Source organism: Tauraco erythrolophus, chromosome 5 (genome assembly GCF_009769465.1).
Source record: "Tauraco erythrolophus isolate bTauEry1 chromosome 5, bTauEry1.pri, whole genome shotgun sequence".
NCBI lineage: Eukaryota > Metazoa > Chordata > Aves > Musophagiformes > Musophagidae > Tauraco > Tauraco erythrolophus.
This window is the reverse complement of record NC_141469.1, coordinates 32,838,857-32,858,140: the sequence shown is the minus strand read 5'-3', so window position 1 is coordinate 32,858,140 and position 19,284 is coordinate 32,838,857. Positions and strand designations below refer to the sequence as shown.

At 39.2% G+C, this 19,284-nt stretch overlaps 1 protein-coding gene across 1 annotated transcript in view; it reads right to left on the bottom strand.

Moving 5' to 3' along the window:
* The window catches only part of ABLIM2 (actin binding LIM protein family member 2), a 115,237-nt gene that overhangs the window by 78,061 nt on the left and 17,892 nt on the right, over positions 1-19,284 (bottom strand). Inside the window, exons 3-5 of the mRNA XM_086612043.1 lie at positions 15,140-15,323; positions 5,511-5,626; positions 498-624 (exon numbers count right to left, since the gene is read on the bottom strand). Coding sequence (XP_086468169.1) covers positions 498-624; positions 5,511-5,626; positions 15,140-15,323 — 427 coding nt within the window. The remainder of the gene's footprint in view (positions 1-497; positions 625-5,510; positions 5,627-15,139; positions 15,324-19,284) is intronic.

Genomic DNA, 19,284 nt, shown 5'->3' with positions numbered 1-19,284 from the left:
TGATATAAGTGTTGACATGGGACTTGGTCTGCGTGTGTGCTTTGTGCTGCCTCTCATTGTTGTCATCACGTTCAGCCCAAATCTGACAGCACGAGTGTTTGGAGCAGCGCAAAAGCATGATATGTACCTCCTTAATGGACTTTTTGAGAATATTTTTGCTTATAGGAAACACATGGAAAGGATAATAACTGTTTGTTCACATTACGGCATTGCATAGAGCAAAGTCAAACAAAGACAACTAAGGGCATACTCCACCCATTGCCTTTCTATAGCTTTGGCAAGTCCCATTCCGGGTAAATGGACAAATTCTACTTTTCCTAATTTGAATTCTTCTGCTTTTAATACAATTCAGATAATAATTTAGGTCCTAATCTCTAATCTTTTATGTATCTCCAAATACTGATAAACACAAACTAAAGGATATGCAACAGTGAATTAATTATTTAGAGCTAAAAGAATGCTAAAAAAGAGTGAAAATGCTCCTCCACTCAACTTACTTGCTGATGTACTCTGCATTCAGTAGCTTGCCACATGTATTGCACTTAAAACAGCCCAAATGCCAGTGTTTGTCCAAGGCAACCAATGACTGCCCATTTTTTATTTCTGATCCACAGCCCCCACAATCTGCAAGAGAAAAATCCAATATGAGTGAATCACGTGCTTTAGATGGTCACGCAACAATGCTGGTTACTGCAGTACGAGGACCCATGGTTGTCCTAGTAACAGCTCATGCAGGCTCTAAAGCTTGCTGCTGGCTGCTCACTGATGGATGACAAGTGGTGCTACCCTAATATTGTCCTAACATTGCTAGAAGATATGAATCATTCAACGAAAAAAATAATGACTTAGGTTTCCTAGTGACTTAGGTTTTAATTCATTTGTACTACACTTAAAAGATATGAAGTTTTGCTGATTGAGTTTTCAAGCGTCACAGATCAGTCCAATAAAATTATTTAAAAAAGACCTGAAAGTCATGAGATTAAGAGAAATAAATGACTTTGCTTCCAAGTCTGAAAGCTTTACTCATAGCTCAAAATTCTTTTTGCAGCTGGGGAAAAAACTAAGTCAAAATTCTGATGTGAACTTCTGTAACCAGGAAAAATACATCAATACTTGAGAGGCATTTCAAATTCCTGAGTAGTGTGGCATTGTAACATGTGAAAGCGTTGGCTAGCTATGTATTTATTATTTATAGAAATTCACTTATAAATTTATTATTTATGGAAATTCACTTATATAAAACTCCAAAAATTTATAAGGAAAATAAAATGCAAAATATGTAATAACTGGATAACAAAAGTTAGGCTATGTTGGTTAAACAGGTTATATGTAAAGTAGCTATACTCCTCAGAAAAAGTAATTAAGGATGACTTTTTTAGGGGGGTTGGTTGCTTTTTTTTTTTTTTAAATGATGGACGCTTTTGATTATGGTAGTAAAAGCTGAATCCACACAGATTCCATGCGAACAGTCCAGCAGTAAGGAGAATGTTTAGGGAAGCTATACTGACATGGGATTTGAAGCTGCACCTCTGTATCCTAAGGGAATTCTCTGTTACCCTACAGGGTCCAGCTCTTATTCACTCTTCACTCTCTACAGATTCCAATCTATGTATAATATTCTTACAAAATATTAAAATAGTCAGAATACATGGAAAAATTTGGATAAACATCAGTAATAAACTTATTCTAGTGTTGATATCTCAGTAACCCTTCTAATCCTCCATATGATTATATCTCCCATTTTATGTGAAAACATGTATTTTTTTTTAGGAATTCTTCATGCATACCAACAATTTGCTAGAGAAAAGACAAATCGTGAAAGACATTTGAAGAAGCATTTAGAGATGCCAGAAGAGGAAAAAAAAAAAAACAAAACAAAACAAAAAAACAACAATGTCTTGCATGGAAGAAAAAGATACACATAAGCATTTAAAAAGATTTATCTAGTTATTAAGAAAGAACTTCAAACATAAGATCTCATTAAAAGATCTAAACAGCCCTCTTAAAAACTTTTTGATTTAAGATTCTACTTAGCTGGTTACGTGACCCTAATGAGACACTCAGTGCAATTGTAAATGTTTAATTTCTGAGTGTACAACAATAAAAGATAGTTCTTGTTTTCCTTTAGTGGATTTGTAATGGATTAAGGGAGTAATAATATGTCTCTCTAATATCACCCTGTAGAGCACCAATATGTGGAAACAAGCCCAGCACAAAAGCATGTGCACCATAGATCAGAACATTTGAGTTTTGCTAATAAAAGAGAACATTTGGGTGCGTGCCTGGATTTAGTCCCACGAGACAATAAATACTGCAGAATCTATTCTTCAACTGCAATCAGAAATTCGTCTGTGATCTCCCCTGTACTGGGGGTTCATCCGGTAATCTAATTTAATCTCAGTGGTTGAGGGTTTATTTCACAAACTTAATACAATACTGTGTGCTCAGATGTCATTCACCTTTCATCTGGTTTAAGCCTGGGTGGGCAAAAATGCAGCATTTTATGAGCTACTTTTTTATTCCTAACTGCTGTTTTCTCTGTTAAGTTCCAGATAATTAAAAACAAATATTGTGGTTGCCATGCCAACATTGCCTATGGATGAAACGTCCTTGTCTTCCTGTCTTGGATGCAGCATTCTTTGGTGACTCACCTAATTTCAACCAATAACTCTGCAGAACACGTCAATTTGCTGCTACATGTCGATATTCTTCCCCAAGTACTCTTTCCACATCAACACTGCCACAAGAGGTTTTCACAGCTAGCATTTTATAAACAAAACAAAACAACTAGGTAGGTATTTATATAATAATAAAAAAATTCAAGGATTCGGGCAAAAAGCAAATATTTGACGTTCTTCATTTCTTTCAAATGCGATGCTTAAAGGAAGTCAAAACCGAAGTGGGAAGATTAAAATAGAAGGACTGGTTAGAGAGGGCAGTGACGTTGGAAGCTTAGTGAGTCCCCAGGAGACCTCCTGAAAGCATCCTTGAGCTCAGATCAGAGACAAACAGGCTGACAAGTAACATACATAGTTTGTACCAGGCAGTTCTGAGCCAGGAGCAAAACCAGCATAACAGTGGGTCAACATATTACTTGGTCCTTGACTCAGCTTGCTTGAAGTCACTTTGTTTTGTGAACTACTGTCTTTTATAAAAAGAATTGTTTGGTTAAAAAATTAAAGTATCTTCCAAGAAGACTGTTGTTAAAACAAGGAGACATGCCATTTACTGCTTTGTGTAATATGTAGCATAGCTACAGTTGGCCACTCCAGACTTTCAATTTTCCAGCTGAACCAAGATGTCTCTGGTGCTGCTTGTTTATTCCTGAAACACTGGTTCTAGCCTAAGGATTAAGTGCTCAGAAAACAGTTGGTATTACATATTGCTCTTTCACATATTACATGTTAATCTGAATGTTTCCCAATTTCTTTATTATCTTTTTAGATATTTTGTAAATTTACTGTTTATTGTGATTGGTCAAGCTCTTAGATATCCTGCTACACATACATGCATGTACCTCCACGTATTTGCAGCTGCAGTGCTTCCCATTGACCCACCAAAGCTCTACTTCCCACAACAAGGAGGGATTATACCATTGCTGTCCAATTTCCTAAGTCCCATGAGCTCCACAGCTCCTGGGTCAGCTGGGTGCTGCATCTCACCATGAAATCAGAAAACGCTGGCCTGCAGCTGCACTGCAGCACACCGGGGAAATGGAGTAAGGAGGAGATAAGAAAGGATATAGTCTATGCAGGTAAGGATGATATTTATCTGGGATCCTGGCAACATCATGGCACAATTCACCTGCAGGCCAGATACAGACTTCAGTTTGCCCTTTGAGAAGTCATTATATCTATCAGCTCACCCCCATCAGTACATCGTTTGAAAAGCAGAGCAAAGCAGGTTCTCAGGTGAAGACAAGAGCAAGTTCCTTTAGAAGTCTGATCTATAGTGTGGCAGATATCATCCAAGTTTGAACCAAGACTCTTAACCAAGACACTGAAACCTATGGAAATACTTCATCCACTTCTAATGGCATTTAAAGTAGACCTTTATTTGAGGTTTAAATATGTATGTTTGAGATTTTATTTGGGGAAAAGCTAAACTTTTGTTTTCCAAGGTCAGGTTTTGCTACAAAGACATGCTTCCAGTGCTGCTTCCCGTTGAGGCAAGTGGTTTGCTGAGGTTTGCAGGTACCCGTGCACCAGGGAGACTCGGTGCAGCCACCAGAAAGAGGTGGGGAAACACAACGCAAGAAAAACGCTCCATGGGGGGTGTGTGTGTGTACAGAAAAAGGGAATGTAAGTACATTAAAGGATTCTGTACCACAGATAATCAAATGAACTTGTTCTGTCAGTGCTCAACCAGGCAAATAATTCCCATTAAAGTCAAAGCCACTTTTCCCGTATGACAAGGAGACAAACAGATGATAGGCCATTAAAGTATGGATCTGCAAATGCAGCCAGCCAAGACGGCTGAAGATGATCCATCTCTGGAAAACGTGACAAGAGTAAGTACCTAAGAGACAGGGCCATCCCTGCCCCAGAGGAGAACAGCATTAGAAAGACAGGAATCAGCATGGCATCTCTCACTGCATTCACCCAGCAGCTTTTGCTGACAAACTGGAGAAAGAATATGGGGAAAACTACTGTAAAAAGAGAGACATAGGGGAAAACAAAGAAAAAAAAAAGAAAAAAAAAGCAGAAATTTCTCCTTGAAGTGGGCTGGATTCCTTATATATAAAAAAGAGCAATCTATGGGGTGCTTCCTCAGTCACGTTGAATCCAGCTCGATGTGACGTGATCGTCATTAAAAACATTTCTGTCATTGCTGTTTAATTGAATTGCTGTTGCAGTTTAATTACATGAAGGCATCGGTTGAATGTCAAACCGTGGCAGCTCCTCGCAAACAAATCAGCAGAACAGAGTTCAGAGCAATAACACCACTCTATGATCTGCTGCAAAAAAAAAGGTGGGAGGAAAACACCACAATTCTTCTCTGCAGTGTTTGTATCTTCTGATAGTAGACAATAGTACTGAGGTCAAGGCAAATGTCCTTCTGGTCACGTTGCACGCATTAACCTTCCCTGTGTAGTATTTAGCCCTGCAGTCCTGTCACTGATATTTTCTGAAGCAATACTGGAACACGTACAAATTATTAAATCTCATGTTGGATTTCATTTTAGCTGGAGTTCGACTAAATTCTCAAAAATATTAACATCTACATTACACTTTTCTCCAAATAATTCTATTTACTCCAGTTTTAATCAATGTTTTGAGAGGTTCTGTGTATTGTTAACCCTAAAACGGCACCATTTGTGTTTCTTTTTAATTTCAGACTTTCTTGGAAAACTACCTTATACTTTTTCACATGACTACATTGTATTTCTTGATACCTTCTATGCAGCATAGTGGTAGAAGTTCCAGTTACATATATTGGTGTAAAACTGTGCTCTTTAAACCTGTGCAGACTAAGAGGTACCAACAGAGAACAGCAGAAACCCCACTTACTTCGCAGGTTCTGTACAGGGAAAGAGCCAGTGCTACTGGAAGGGGGCAGAGAGCATTTCTGGCAGATGCACTCCTTCCCATTAAAAGTCACCCGGTCGCCCGCGGGGAAAGGCAGCCTACAACAGAGCAAACAAAAGCACACAGGTTACAGTCTCACACCTTTATCAAAATTAAATATCTGTCCATAAAAGAACTGATTATTACTCTGGTTTGTTTTCTCTACTTGCTCAGTTCTCTTTCACAATTTTTCAGCCACTTGGAAGTATCGGAGGGACATATCAAACTGACAATTGCAAATGCAGATGTTACAGCTCCTTAGAAAAAAAACAGTATCTAAAGATACAAAAACACACTGAGCACTCAAGTCCAAATCCTTGTATATCTAAAAACTGTTGTATCAGCAAGGATTGATCACTAACAGGATCAGTTACAGAATGAAAATAAAATTGGCATTACAGGGAGTAAGTACAGGCAAATGCAGCTGCTTTTATGTTGTTAAAATGCTGCATGAGAGTGATGACTTTTATATATTAAAGAAACAGCACTTGTCCTCCCAACTTAGATCATATCAAATTCCTTCTCTTAATCTATATGCTTAGAAAGCAAATGTCAGTGAACTCTCATAGGAGATAATCTATCCCAGTTATAAACCCCAAAGCATCTACATTACTTGTTTGCTCTACTCAACAACAGCTCTTCTTACACTTTATTAAACCTTTACTTTTTATCAACGTCTTTAAAACAAAAAGCTTTCTGTCATGAGCTTTGCCTGGGCACAGAAACTGCTGAGTATTTTTTTCTCTAAGAGGACCAGATGGACAAATCACTTTATAATGCAGCAAAGGATGGTGAGGATTTAGAAACACATTTCACTCCACCCAAAGCTCATGTCCAACTAAATCCCAAGCGAAATATCAAAGCATGGCTTAAGTGGGGCACAACCATAATGCATGCCTTCTGCCTCATGGTGAAGTCCATCTGATCAGATTATTTCATTAGCATTTCTTTAAAACTCTGCATGACATTCCCTCACAAACGCTATCAAATTCATACCAGTTGAGAGATTGTCTTCACTACAAAAGCCGCACAGATACTTCTTGCTAAGAATAAACATTATTTTGCTCCCTAAACAGCCAAAGAATGGTTTAGTCTACATTTTTGTTGCACTTCAAAGAAAATTTTTAGTACTTAGAAAGAGAACAAAAGCAATGCTGTCCTTTGTTTCTAAACAATGCTACTAAAATCTGTTTTAAGCCAGCCAAATAAGTGTTTAGGACTGTCATCCATTTTGAACCACAGGCAATACTTTAAAAATCATGAGGACACATGGAGTTTAAATATTGTTAACGTCTTCGGATATCTGATAATGGATTCGCTTCGCACCTTTTTTTTTTTTCCTTTATACTCCAAATACTTACTACTTTCTTACTTACCTGAAGTTAAGACAAGGAAAAATATTTTATGGTAAAAGCCTTTAAAATTGTCTTGCTCTTTGACACAACCAAATGCTCCATGTGCCATTCTGGTACGAACAGGCCTAACGCCATGTGAGATCCAGGAGTCCTAAATTTCCACCTGTTCAAGTTAGGATTTTCTACCATGAATTTTACTCGATAACCTGATCAGAAGACACCAACACTGTCTCTAGTATAACAGACAGAATGTGATGGAGCTGCACTGCTCCAGTGAGCAGCAAGTCTGTCTGGTCTTGCAGCAGTGCAGCACCAGCAAGCTCCTGTGTTATGTATAAAAAAAATTAAATGTTCTTTTTAGGTCATAACTGTTACTCACAACAGATTTTTGTACTGCTTAAAGTCTCAGAGCCTCCTAATATATGGTATAATAAAAGCGTTTCATGAACATCACGGAACAATTGAGGTTGGAAAGGACCTCTGGAGGTCATCTGGTCCAACCCAGAAGTTTATTCAAGGGAACATACACACATTTGAATAAAAATTAGTAAATGTGATACACTTCTATATAGATAATAAGAATTCATGACTAATTACCAAAAACTGTCTCAAAAATGAAGTGATATAATTCAAATGCTGTCCTAGTTTTCTACTGCCAATGTGAAAGAAACCATTTAATCATGTTTTCCTTTGAACAAAATATTACAAAGTAAAGTCTAGAACTTAGCACCATTGATTGACCTGGAAAGGCACAAGCCAAGGAACTTCAGCTGTTCCAGAACAGACAAGAACTTGTCATCAACATCCTACATGTTTTTAGGAAGACATCTCATCTTGATTTATAGATACCCATAGACTTATAACCACTGCTCCATTAAACTCCCCCCAAAAGGCAACCTGCTCCACAGATACAATCACACAACCAAATGGTCATACAACTACGCCAGCTTCTTTCATTCTTATGCACAGTTGCATGCCCTGGGCAGGATATTACCATCTAGTACGTTTTGCCATAGTCTTTACGGGGACCAAGACTGGGACTCAGCTCATGACCCAACCGGACTCTCATGAGATGTCTCAGCACAAGTGCAGGCTTTGCACCATTAATAATCCTGGAGATGGTGATGTAATAGAAGCCATGAACGATTCACTGCTCTGAAGAATGACTGCAACTACTGAGCATTCTTGTATCTAGTATATTAGGAGCACCAGCCAGAGGGAAGGTTAATATATTTTTTTGACTCAATGATTTATCTAACAAAAGTCCAGCTGAACTTCCAGCTGAACATTGAAGCCCATCTCAAACAGATGCATCAAGCATCACGTAAAGCAGAAGCAGAGTCCAATCACTTTGAATTGGCTCATCGATGTTAGGCAATCAGACAATCTGAAAGAAAATGAGTTAAAACTAGAAAAGAAGAATAGGATAATTGACTTCCTATGGCACAAAGACAGAATCAGGTAGATGACACTCACTCACAAAACATGCCAAAGCTCACAGCCACCACGGCATGCCACCGAGCCTCCTCAGAAGGGAGGGCATGTGGGGGCTTTCCTAGCATACGAATTTATCTCACTTGGTTTATTTTCTAAGAGTTTAGTAACTCACCACAGTGTCCTTCCATTCGGATGGGAGAGGGCAGCAATTTCAATTCTCTATTAAATTTCCACATCTGCAAGATATCTTGCTCTAAAAAAACAGGTAAATCCTCCTTGGAAGTTGTCTGCCCAAAGGTACAGGTTGATGTTTCCTTCCCTCGCTGGTCTTCTAAACCTGTAATTAAGTCTCAGAGCTTGCTTCACTATCTTGTTCCTTGGGAATCCAGAATTCATACACAACACATTTGTCCCTATTTCTGTAACATCCGAACTCTCCCTCTCACAACCAGTCCTGCTTGAGGATTTCAACGTTGGTACGAGTGAAGGCACCACAGAAGGTGGTAATAGTCAATTAACAAGTTTCAGTTTCTGAGCTCTTTAACTTGTGAGCAGGACTATATATAGGATTGTAGGTTAAAAGTAGCATATCTGCCTTCGAACACAATGACATCTCACCAACAGTCACCCACTGAACACTGCTAGGTACAGGTTTTAATTAGCTGCTTATCCTTTTAAAAATATTCAGTGTGATTTTCACAATTGGATAATCTATTTTTAAAATGAGAATTAAGAGCATCTCTAAAGCAGCTCTCTGAAATGACTCGTAGGATTTTAATACATCTTCCATGATTCATTTCTCAATGAATTTTGTTTCATCCACCTGTCTACAACATTTGTAAACCCAGAAACAACTGGAGCTCACCAACAAATTCATATCGTAAAATATCAAACCACCATCAGCCTAAGCTAAGGTAACTGTGTGCTCACACTGAAAGGTGTGATTCTGGTCTTGTCCTTCTCTGCACCATGCCTCAAATCTATGCAGCTGTGGGCAAGCCATTCAAGCTTTATGGACCAAAAGAAAATACTCAGTTTTTTTCAGAGCAGATGGATGGCCTTCTGTTCTTTAAGTTGCCGATCTGACCCTGTGGCTGAACCATCAACTAAATTCGAAATAAGAAAATTAACCGAAGCATATGGTCAGGGTTGTGAGGAGAGCAAAGCTCTTCATTTCAGCAGCAGACTGCAGTTACACTGGGTCAGGTGTAATGTCAGACTGCAACCTAAGGACCTATAGCATCAAATACTGCTCCAACTTGTATCTGGTACAATCACATCCCTCAAGGTTGCTCCATAGGGACGAATTTGATCCAGGGTGTTAAACTTGATGATACAAAATGGACATCACTTGCTATCTACTGCCTACACGAATTTCAGCAAGGCAAACGCTAAGTCCTGCACCCAGAGAGGAATAACCCCATGCAGCAGTACACCTTGGGAGTCAATCAGTCGGAAAGCATAAAAAGATGTAGGGGTCCTGGCAGACACCACATTGAACATGAGTCAGCACAGTGTCCCTGCAACAAAGAAGGCCAACCGCATCCTGTGCTGCGTTAGTGTAGTCAGCAGGCCCAGGGATGTGATCTTCCCCTCTGTTCACCATTTGAGAGACTGCATCTGGAGCAATGTGTACCGTTTTGGGCTCCTCAGGACAAGATTTACTGGAGGGAGACCAGTGGAGATTCCTAGGTCCAGAGCTGCAGCACAGGACAGGGTCTGGAACAGGCTGTCCAGAGAGTCTGTGGGATCTCCATCCTGGGAAATATTTTAAATGAATGCCATCAGCAGCCTGCTCAAACTGGACTTGCTTTGAGCCAGGGGCTGGACCACAGGACCCCCACAGGTTCTTTCCATCTTACATGACTCTAGAGCTAAGGGAACACTCCCATATGCAAATCTGAAGAGCAGCACAGCAAGACTCCTCTGTTCCGGAAGCATCATATATTGATAAATATACTTGGTTTAGAATCAAAATGCCAAGAACAACACTGTGTAATTTCAAAATTTTGGCCTCAACATCCAGATGAAGAAGTCTGTTTCATTAGATGCTTTAAGAAGTACACAGTACTGCTTAAGTGGAATCAAAGTTTTCAAAATTCAGTAGCATTAAAAATGAGCAATTAAAAAGGTTTAGCATATTCCAAAAGTCTGAAACGATTGCTACATTTCAGAACAAACTGAATTTGAACTTCTGATTTTCAGTGTTACCTTAATACAAAAGCCCTCAGTTTCTCCCTAGAAAGAGCAGTGTTATACGTAGGACTATGAAATGCTTTGTTGAAAAACACCCAAAAGTTTTCAGTTTTCTGATTTTTTAGATTCAACTGCCTGGTCACAGTGAAATATCTTCTTGAAGATACTAGAAATACAAATGGATTGAGAGAAGTTTTAGATCTGGATTTGGCACAAAACTCCTTGAAGAATATGTAACTGCCTCTTGTCCCTCCACACATTATTCACTTCTATGTGTCATGTATTCAACTTCTGTCAAGACGCTGTTTCAAGAGAAAGCTTCCTAAATTCAGATAAAATATAGAACTTAGATATTTGAATTCTGCAAAGCAAACATAAACCTGTTTGGTTATTAACCTGGAATGTATGTGCTAATCTACCCCTCAGCTAAGAGTCAAATTGTCATTCTCTCTTCATCATGTACATTTCACAAAACACTATATTTTTCTGACTTTTAATGACAAGAATACTGAAATTAAAGAGATAATGATTACATACATTCCTCCAACTAGATGAATAAACACGCCCACACACACACTTTACCAATTATACTAACTTACAAAACCAAACCCCAGATTTTTGATACCCCATGCACACACAGCCCATCAGTAACACTGAAATGAGAGTCTGTGTACAGTACAATATCATGCAGACCATATATCTTATATATGCTTAAGACATCTATATAACTTACACACTAAGACTTCTGAAAATTCCATTTTCAAATGTATTATCACAGGTATGATTACCCATTTCTTTTTGAAAGACTGAATTTCCATTCCTTTCCCATTCCACACGAGATAGTCCTGAGAGCCTTACAGTCCCCTCTCTGACAGCCATATAAGAACTACATGCACAATTTTAATATAATTCAGCTTCTATTGCTACAGATAGCTTTAATTTTCTCCCACCTTCTATTTTCTTTTACAAACACGTGAACCTTTTGGAGGAAATGTCTTGGGCAGCCCTTTGAAGGACACAGCCCCTTCCAATTAATGAAGCTGTAAGAATAAGACTGCTCACTCACTTCCCGGGAATTCAGAGTAAGCAGTTAATCTGCATCGTTTTTCAATCCATGTTGTTATTATTCTACTCATTCCTAGTTTTAGGCATTATCATCACAAAACACAACAGCAGAAAACAGTGGACTATGAACAGCATCGGAAGAAGGGACTAAGCTCTCAATCTTTACGCCAGCAGAGCAAACATGCAATTAAAACCTGAATTTGTTTAAGAGCCATCAGGTCAATGCAAGATAGGGAGAAACAATCACATATGACGATATGTTATACTGTACTTTTCATAGCTTTTCTCTAAATACTAAGTCATTTTTTTCACACTTTGACCTGTGGCAGCCCTGGGCAATAGCACCTGAGTCCCTGGGGGTTCCCAGGGATGAGTTGGGTTTCTGACACAAAAGCTTCTTCGTAGAGGAGGATGGCAGCTCCTAAACGTGGAGCAGAGGCCACCAGGGAACACAGCTCTTTTCTGTGATACTGGGCCACGTGGCATTCAAAAGTAGTAACACCAGGAGCTCCAGAAAATCAGTGGGCTTGTGTTACTGGCTTTTTCCCACTGCTCCAGCTAGCTGTATGCACATTAGATTTTCTCACCGATTTTATCATCTGAAGAAATATACACTTCCCACCAGTTTCTATTCAAATCTTATCTTCTCTGAAAATAAGAAAAAAAGGAGTTGGTGCTCTGACTCGTTTACTATTCAACACAGGAACAGTTTAAAAGTGTTACTTCAGAGTTACAGAAACACAGGTTATAAAAGTGCCCATTTAAAGCACTTAACAATCCTGCACCACTCTGGAGACCCATGTTAGGAGTGCAAAGTGCCTTCTGCTGCCAATGCTCTCCTGCTGAAGTTGGTAAGAAACTCATTTGGTTTCCATTAGAGCAGGATCAACCCCTCTGTCAGGCCATCATCACCTCTCAAGTTCACACCCTTCTGGAAATCAGATTCCTAACAGAGCACCCACATTAAAGCCCAGCTGTAAAAGGCAATGTCAGATGCAGTTTGTGTGATCAGCCAATTCCCTCAGACAGTGTGCTTTTGGCCCATTATTTAAGGTTTCTGCCCATCTGTAAGAAAGGAGGACACAAGTGGTACTCCTGACTCTTCCCACCAAAGAAAATGCCAAGGCAGAGTGCTTTACAATCCAGTACCTCAAATCAAATGGCTCTATTTTTCTGCCTTTAAATATTTTGGTTTTTAAAAACAAGTAAACAAAAAAGTTCTTTTTTCTGCTTAAACCACATGTATTTACATTCTACCCACCTTATTTTTACTGAGGATATCACTCAGTAAAATACATGCTCATGATGTTTAGATAGGACTCTCCTTCCCATAAAACCCATAAATTATGTCTGGCTTGCAAAGACTGGGGTAATTGAAGCAACACTGATTTAAAACTGGTCCAGTTTTTTTTACTATAAACAGATGATAGGATTCTTCTCTTGCTCTGCACCACAAGTCAGTGTTACAGCCCCCCTGAGAGACACTAATTGAATCCTGTCACTCAGCAGGGCATTAGTTGGCTCTTATGAAAACAACATGAATTTGTGTGTCCTTCTAAGGAAAGCAGTGGGAGCAAATCCAGGTTTTCCTACTGAAGTTTTAGATGGCAGCAATTAGAAGCTTCATCAGTGAAACAGCTTTTAATCCAACTATTTAGTTATACAGAAGGTTAGGAAACATCCCTGATTTTATTTTATTTTTTTTTTATATGAAATACAGTTGTTTCAGGAACTTCATTTTTAAACCTTTAGCACGTCTTCGACACACATGACATTTGTAGCACATTCTAGTGAGTACTGAAATTCAGCTCACCTGAATTGTTAGGTACGGAAGAATAAAATGACACAGTCACACAGAAAATTACTCCTAATTTCCAGGGAGACAAGACAAATTGTACCACCAAGCTCCAAACTAACGGCCGGAGGACTGACTAAATACAATAGGAGGTTAGTATATTCAATGGTCTGACCGAAACCTGAGTTAGGTACGAAGCTGCTAAGTACGGAAACACACAGGTAAATAATTTATGCCTGAATGCTACACCCTAATGGTGTGGCTGAGGATACAAGCACATTTAGCAGGAAAACGGAATCAACCAGTTTTTCTTGTTCTCTTAAATTAAGTACCTACCACCTCACTTTACAGAAGGTACTGGTGCTAAGAAGGTACCAAGAATTAGATGTGCTTATCTGCAGAAGAGCTGTAATACTGACAGGCTACAGGTCGAGACCATGTGTGGCCAGCAGTTAACTCATGAGATCTATAATTACCCAATAAAATCATTTTTCCTCCTATTTAAAAAAAAAGTAGGCTTTTTTTAATCTTTACTCTTCATGTTTGTTTATAGCATTCAAAAGGAAAAAAAAAAATCTCCTTTTAAACATACTAAAACTTGAAAAGACAGAATTTAATATAATAAAGGCTTGTCAGTGTCAGAATCTTCCCCTTAACATGGCTATTTAATTGTTCTTTAATTGTGTTCCAGCACAGGAGGACATCTGAGCTCAGCAGCCCCACAAGCTCGGCAGGTTCAGCTGGCAGATGGGCACAGTGACACAGACATGTTGGTTTTGAGCTGCGCAGTCCCCTGAGTGCAGCACCAGCACATGCAGAATCTACAACATGGTGCATGGGTGCCCTGTTGTGCTTTCCCTTTGAACGTGGGGCTACTTTTCTTGTACTGCTAAAGGCTCAGTTTTAGCCAGAAATAATATCATGGCATTTCCATTTGCTCCAAACTGCTATAACAGTGCATTTCCTGAAGATTTGCTGCACTTAGAAGTTTCTTCTTGAAGTCTTCAACAGATTTGTTTGTGTTATTTCCGTGGAAGAGGATTAAGACGCAGGCCAAAGGGACATCCATCGCTTGTACTGCAGAGCCTGCAAACATCGCCGCCAACCCCCGGTCACAACATCGCATGTTCCCACGTGGGAAATGATCCCACTCAACTACACTGGGTTGCTCAGGGTGGGGAGAAACCTTGTGTGCTGTGTCGCTTGTCACCCCCACGGGTGCTTGAGATCCTTGGTGAAGTCCAACACACACTTAAGTGTTTGTGAGCCCAGGACCTTTCTGTCTTTTAAATGACTATCAGAGTTTCTGGAAAGCAGCACTGTGAAACTTTGGTTTCAATCGTATTCACTCAGCCTGCCAAAGCCTCAGGCACTGGCATTTGAATCCTTTGTAACTTCAGTCAACAAAAGACAAATTAGCAGACACTGGTAAAATAAAGCAACACTTAAGGCAAAAGGTGTGACAGCAGAGGCAGTGGCAGTTTCTCAAGTACTTTGAAAACTTCACACAGAAGATACCATAAAACAGAAAAAGCATTTGAAAAAAACCGAGGCACTCAGAATTTGCATTTTTTTTAAAAAAAAAATCTGCTACTTTTTAAGGAGCGGATAATAGAAAACAGAACTACTTTTTTTTCCATCTATAGGCTGTAAGTTTGAACACTTGGCATTTGTCTTTCAAAATCTGTTTTTTTTAGAAATATAACTGCACATAGAAAACATACCTGCAGACAGCACACACAAAACAGTCTGGGTGATAGGTTTTGCCCAATGCTGAGACCACTTCTCCCTCAATGAATTCATCACAACTGAAGCACCGGGTGCCATAGAGTCTCTGGTAGTCCAAAGTACAGATGTAGTCTCCCTGTCTCACAAAAAATCCTCCTTGAGCCAGGTCACATCCACAAGCTGCAGAAAGAGAAAATGCAGACTCAGAAAACTGGAAAAGGAAAACTCACTCTCTAAAACGGACACTGATTTTTCAACTACGATCAGTGTGGTTCCTAGCGGAGTATTTAGGCACTTCAACATACGGGCTTATCATCAAAGAACAGTTGTGCATCTGAAAAACACTACTTTTTGCATCTGAAAAACACTACTTTTACAGTAAATTACATCAGTAATGTATTTTGTACACTAATAGTTTGGATTTATTCCACGTAAAAATATTAATCTGTACAGAGTTAAGCCTTTAGGCTTAGCCTTTAGCCTTAGGAGTTGTGTTCAGGGCTAGCATATACAATACCTGTTATTATATTTAATAGGTTAAAGGCAATGCATAAAGGATATAAACCTTCAAAATCTAAAAGCATCAATGTTACAAACAAATGTCTCTGTCACGTTACGCTACAAGTGTCTGACATTCCTCCTGGAAACAGAAGCGGTTAAAACACCACTCCCTCTACACAGGGGGTCTGATGCACACGGTAACCACTGTAATCTTCCACAACAGTTTACAAGATCCTTTTTTTAAAATCAGATCTTACGTTTACCTGATACACATTACAAGCCAAGCATAAATTGGAGGGATCTCCAGAACCATCTGCTCCTGGCAAAAGCAGAGTTTTTAATCCTAACTGTCAGTTTACATTTTCAAAGCTAAATCTACAGGAAAGGGTTAAAGTTGATTTACCCACTGTTTGCAAGACTTTTCAGGGGCTTCCTCATTGCACCAGGGATGAAGCTAGGCTGGCATTTCGAGAACAGAGAAGATGGGAAAGGAGAGTACTGGCTGAAGTCACACAGCAGTAGAGAGATGCAGAAGATAATCCTCATCCATATTGATCTTTGAAAACAGACTTGAATTGATTTATAAGGAGAACTGGAATGCAAACTGTGATTCTGCTGCTGTGCTGACTACAACTTTAAGTCACAGCATCACGCTTGCTACCACGTACTTCTGCCCCTGGGGATGTGCACATAGGGAAGCGCTTCTGGCAGCAAATGGCACTTACGGTCAAATGAGGCCGAACAGACGACCACAGCAGTGCCACTACTCGAATGCAACACACAGAAGAAGAGTGAGAACGTTGTTTATCAGAATTGGGTTGCATGTACAAAACACCACAGGGCTGCTCAGTGCCTTGGTCCCGAAACAGCAGAGGTACCTAAACATCTAAAGTTCCAGACTGAGATTTTTGCTTAGGTACCTGAGAATCACAGGCACTTTGGTTGTTAAACATAAAGCCTCCCAACTCACACCAAAGCCTGTTTGCACTGCCAGAATCCATCACCTTGCATCTTAACCGTGAGGAACAAGTCTCCAGCAGGCATGCTCAAGGCACAAAACAACACACGCTCACAGCACAGAAATCCTTTGAACACGTAAGATCCTGTCATGTTCATTTAAAAACACATCCAATCACCTGCCTTTTTTTATCATCTTTCTTAGTAGCCAGAGACCACAGCACAGGAGGGCTGGGCTCAAGGCTCTCTTTAAACCCTGAGGAATAATATTCTTGCTACAACAAAGCAGATCCATAGCAATGAAGTGCAATAAGGACCCAAAGTCCATAGGTGCAGAGGAGGATCCGGATAGAAGGGGAACTGACTGGATACCTTGAGATGTGGAAAAGGGATTTACTTTAAATGCACAAGGTGAAACGTCTTCCATTCAAACAGGAGCAACAGAAGAATTCCCTTCTGCATCACAGAAGGAAAGACTTGCAAATATTGGTGATCACAGGACAACTACAAGTCATTAATGTTTTGAAGTAATGAGTAAGGATGCACTGAGGCAAGCAGGTCTCACAGAGCTAGCTAGTACTAAAAACAGAATTGATGATCTTAAAGGTCTTTTCTAGCCTAAATGATTCTATATCTTGCTCAGTTATTTTCACAGAAGACTAATTCACAGTATAGCAGGGCTCTCAGGATGACATAAAGAATAAAAGCCTATTTTAAGAGACAAGCAAAACTTGGCTTTTTCAGCATAACAAAAAAAAAGACATCTTAGGAGACAACGAATATCTCAACACACATCTGAGGTTTAAATAGAGAGTTAAAGAAAAGATGAAGAGCTAAAGAAATCCAGTGAGAATGTTCTCACAAGAATAAGTGAGAAACCCTGGTCATGAATAAATAGAGGCTGCAAATTAATGTAAGTGTTTCTAACCATCATAGGAAAGAGGTTGTGGAACAGCATCCCAGTAAGAAGGTAAAAAGATGGGAAAAAAGGCTTCAGATATCTATAGCTTGGGAATGAAGCCTGAGCAATGTTAAAAAGGGATTTTGAGATATGGTTAAAACATTTGTTTAAAGAGACTATCTTTTAAAGGATAATGAGAGAGAGATCACAGACCCACAAAAAGTATCAAATGTAAAACAAACTTGGATGAAATGAGGAAAAAAAATGTGGGTTTTTTTTTTTTTAAATTTCCTCGTGTTTGAATACCTGAAACCCAATACCATCCACAAAATATAAATATCAACATTCAAAAACAGTTCTTCCGTTTAATCCTTCTGCTTAATTAAGCAGATGCATCCGTCTCCCTCCATAAAATCAGCACTTAGCAAATATTACAATATAACAAGTATCTAGCAGTTTTATTTAACTGTTCCCTGATACTGCACAAAATTTCAAATCCTTGAATTCTATGGTTAGGAGCAGAAAATGCATGGGAAATAAGGAAAGAAGCTCTTTCTTTTTCACTGACAGTACTACTTTCTGTGTAATACCGTAGTAGAAATAAACTGACATATAAGTAGGTTATAGTATAAATTTATTTGGAACTAATTAGATCCGTAACAAATTGAATTGAGACTAGTGGTCAACATGCTTATTCTTCTTCAGAGATTTGATAACCTCTTCCGCTCAGCAAGGCTATTAAATCTCCTGCTGTACGTCAGTATGACTACTGATTCAGTTTAGTGCAAGAACATTTTTATGGAAGACTAATTCTCTTGAGTATTTCTTTTATAAAGCCAGCCACTTTTATGCCACTAAAAACACAACTTGTGAAGATTTTAGCCGAAGCAATCTTACATGTGCCATAATGAAGAAAAACTTTTTTTATTTCAGTTTTTAAACAAAAACAGGCTTTTGGTGCAAAAATGTTATGGCTTTTTTATTTCAGTTTTTAAACAAAAACAGGCTTTTGGTGCAAAAATATACCTTATGCAAGGTATGTTGTAAAATATTTCTTCAGAGAAAGAAAACAGATTTCAAACAGGCTCAGTCAGCACACAAGTTGTTATCTGTACCAGTGATCCAGGGTTTTAGTGTTTTTAGCATTCCAATAGGTTTCAAAAATCATTTGTATCAGACCTTGATGCCACATTTGGCCTCTTAATCTCAATACTTGTCAATGGACATTAGCTCTTCTAGAGTTCCCTCCAAAATGATTAGCTGTAAGCAAGGTTCCTAAGAAAAGGAGTCCATTAATGCATTTTTTGGCACAGAAAACTGAGCAAGGTGGACTTTTGGCCCTTTCTTTGCATCTTATTTTGGCATATGCCCATAACAAAGATCACGTACATTACAGTTCAGAGAGGCGCTAGCCTTTACAAAGTCCTTAGATTTACTCATTGATTTAGAAAAATCTAGCTCATGAGTGAACCTGGGGCACAGAAGGGATTCTCTACGGTTACACCCTCCCTCTTACCCACCACCTCTGCAGGCTGGGGGAAGTCACAGCTTTCCCACAATCCAAATAGCCCTGCCCTGCTCTTCACACATCCCTCCATCCCTCCACCATCAGCTACACCTCCACCAGCCACAACCCCAGTCACAAACCCTCACGTACTCCCACATGCATTGAACCATCTGATGCGATTTAACTTGACACCCAGTTGACCAGCGGAGAACACAAGGATCCCACTTAAACTTTCTTGGATATTAAAATAGTCCTGATTTAAAGCTGACAAGAGT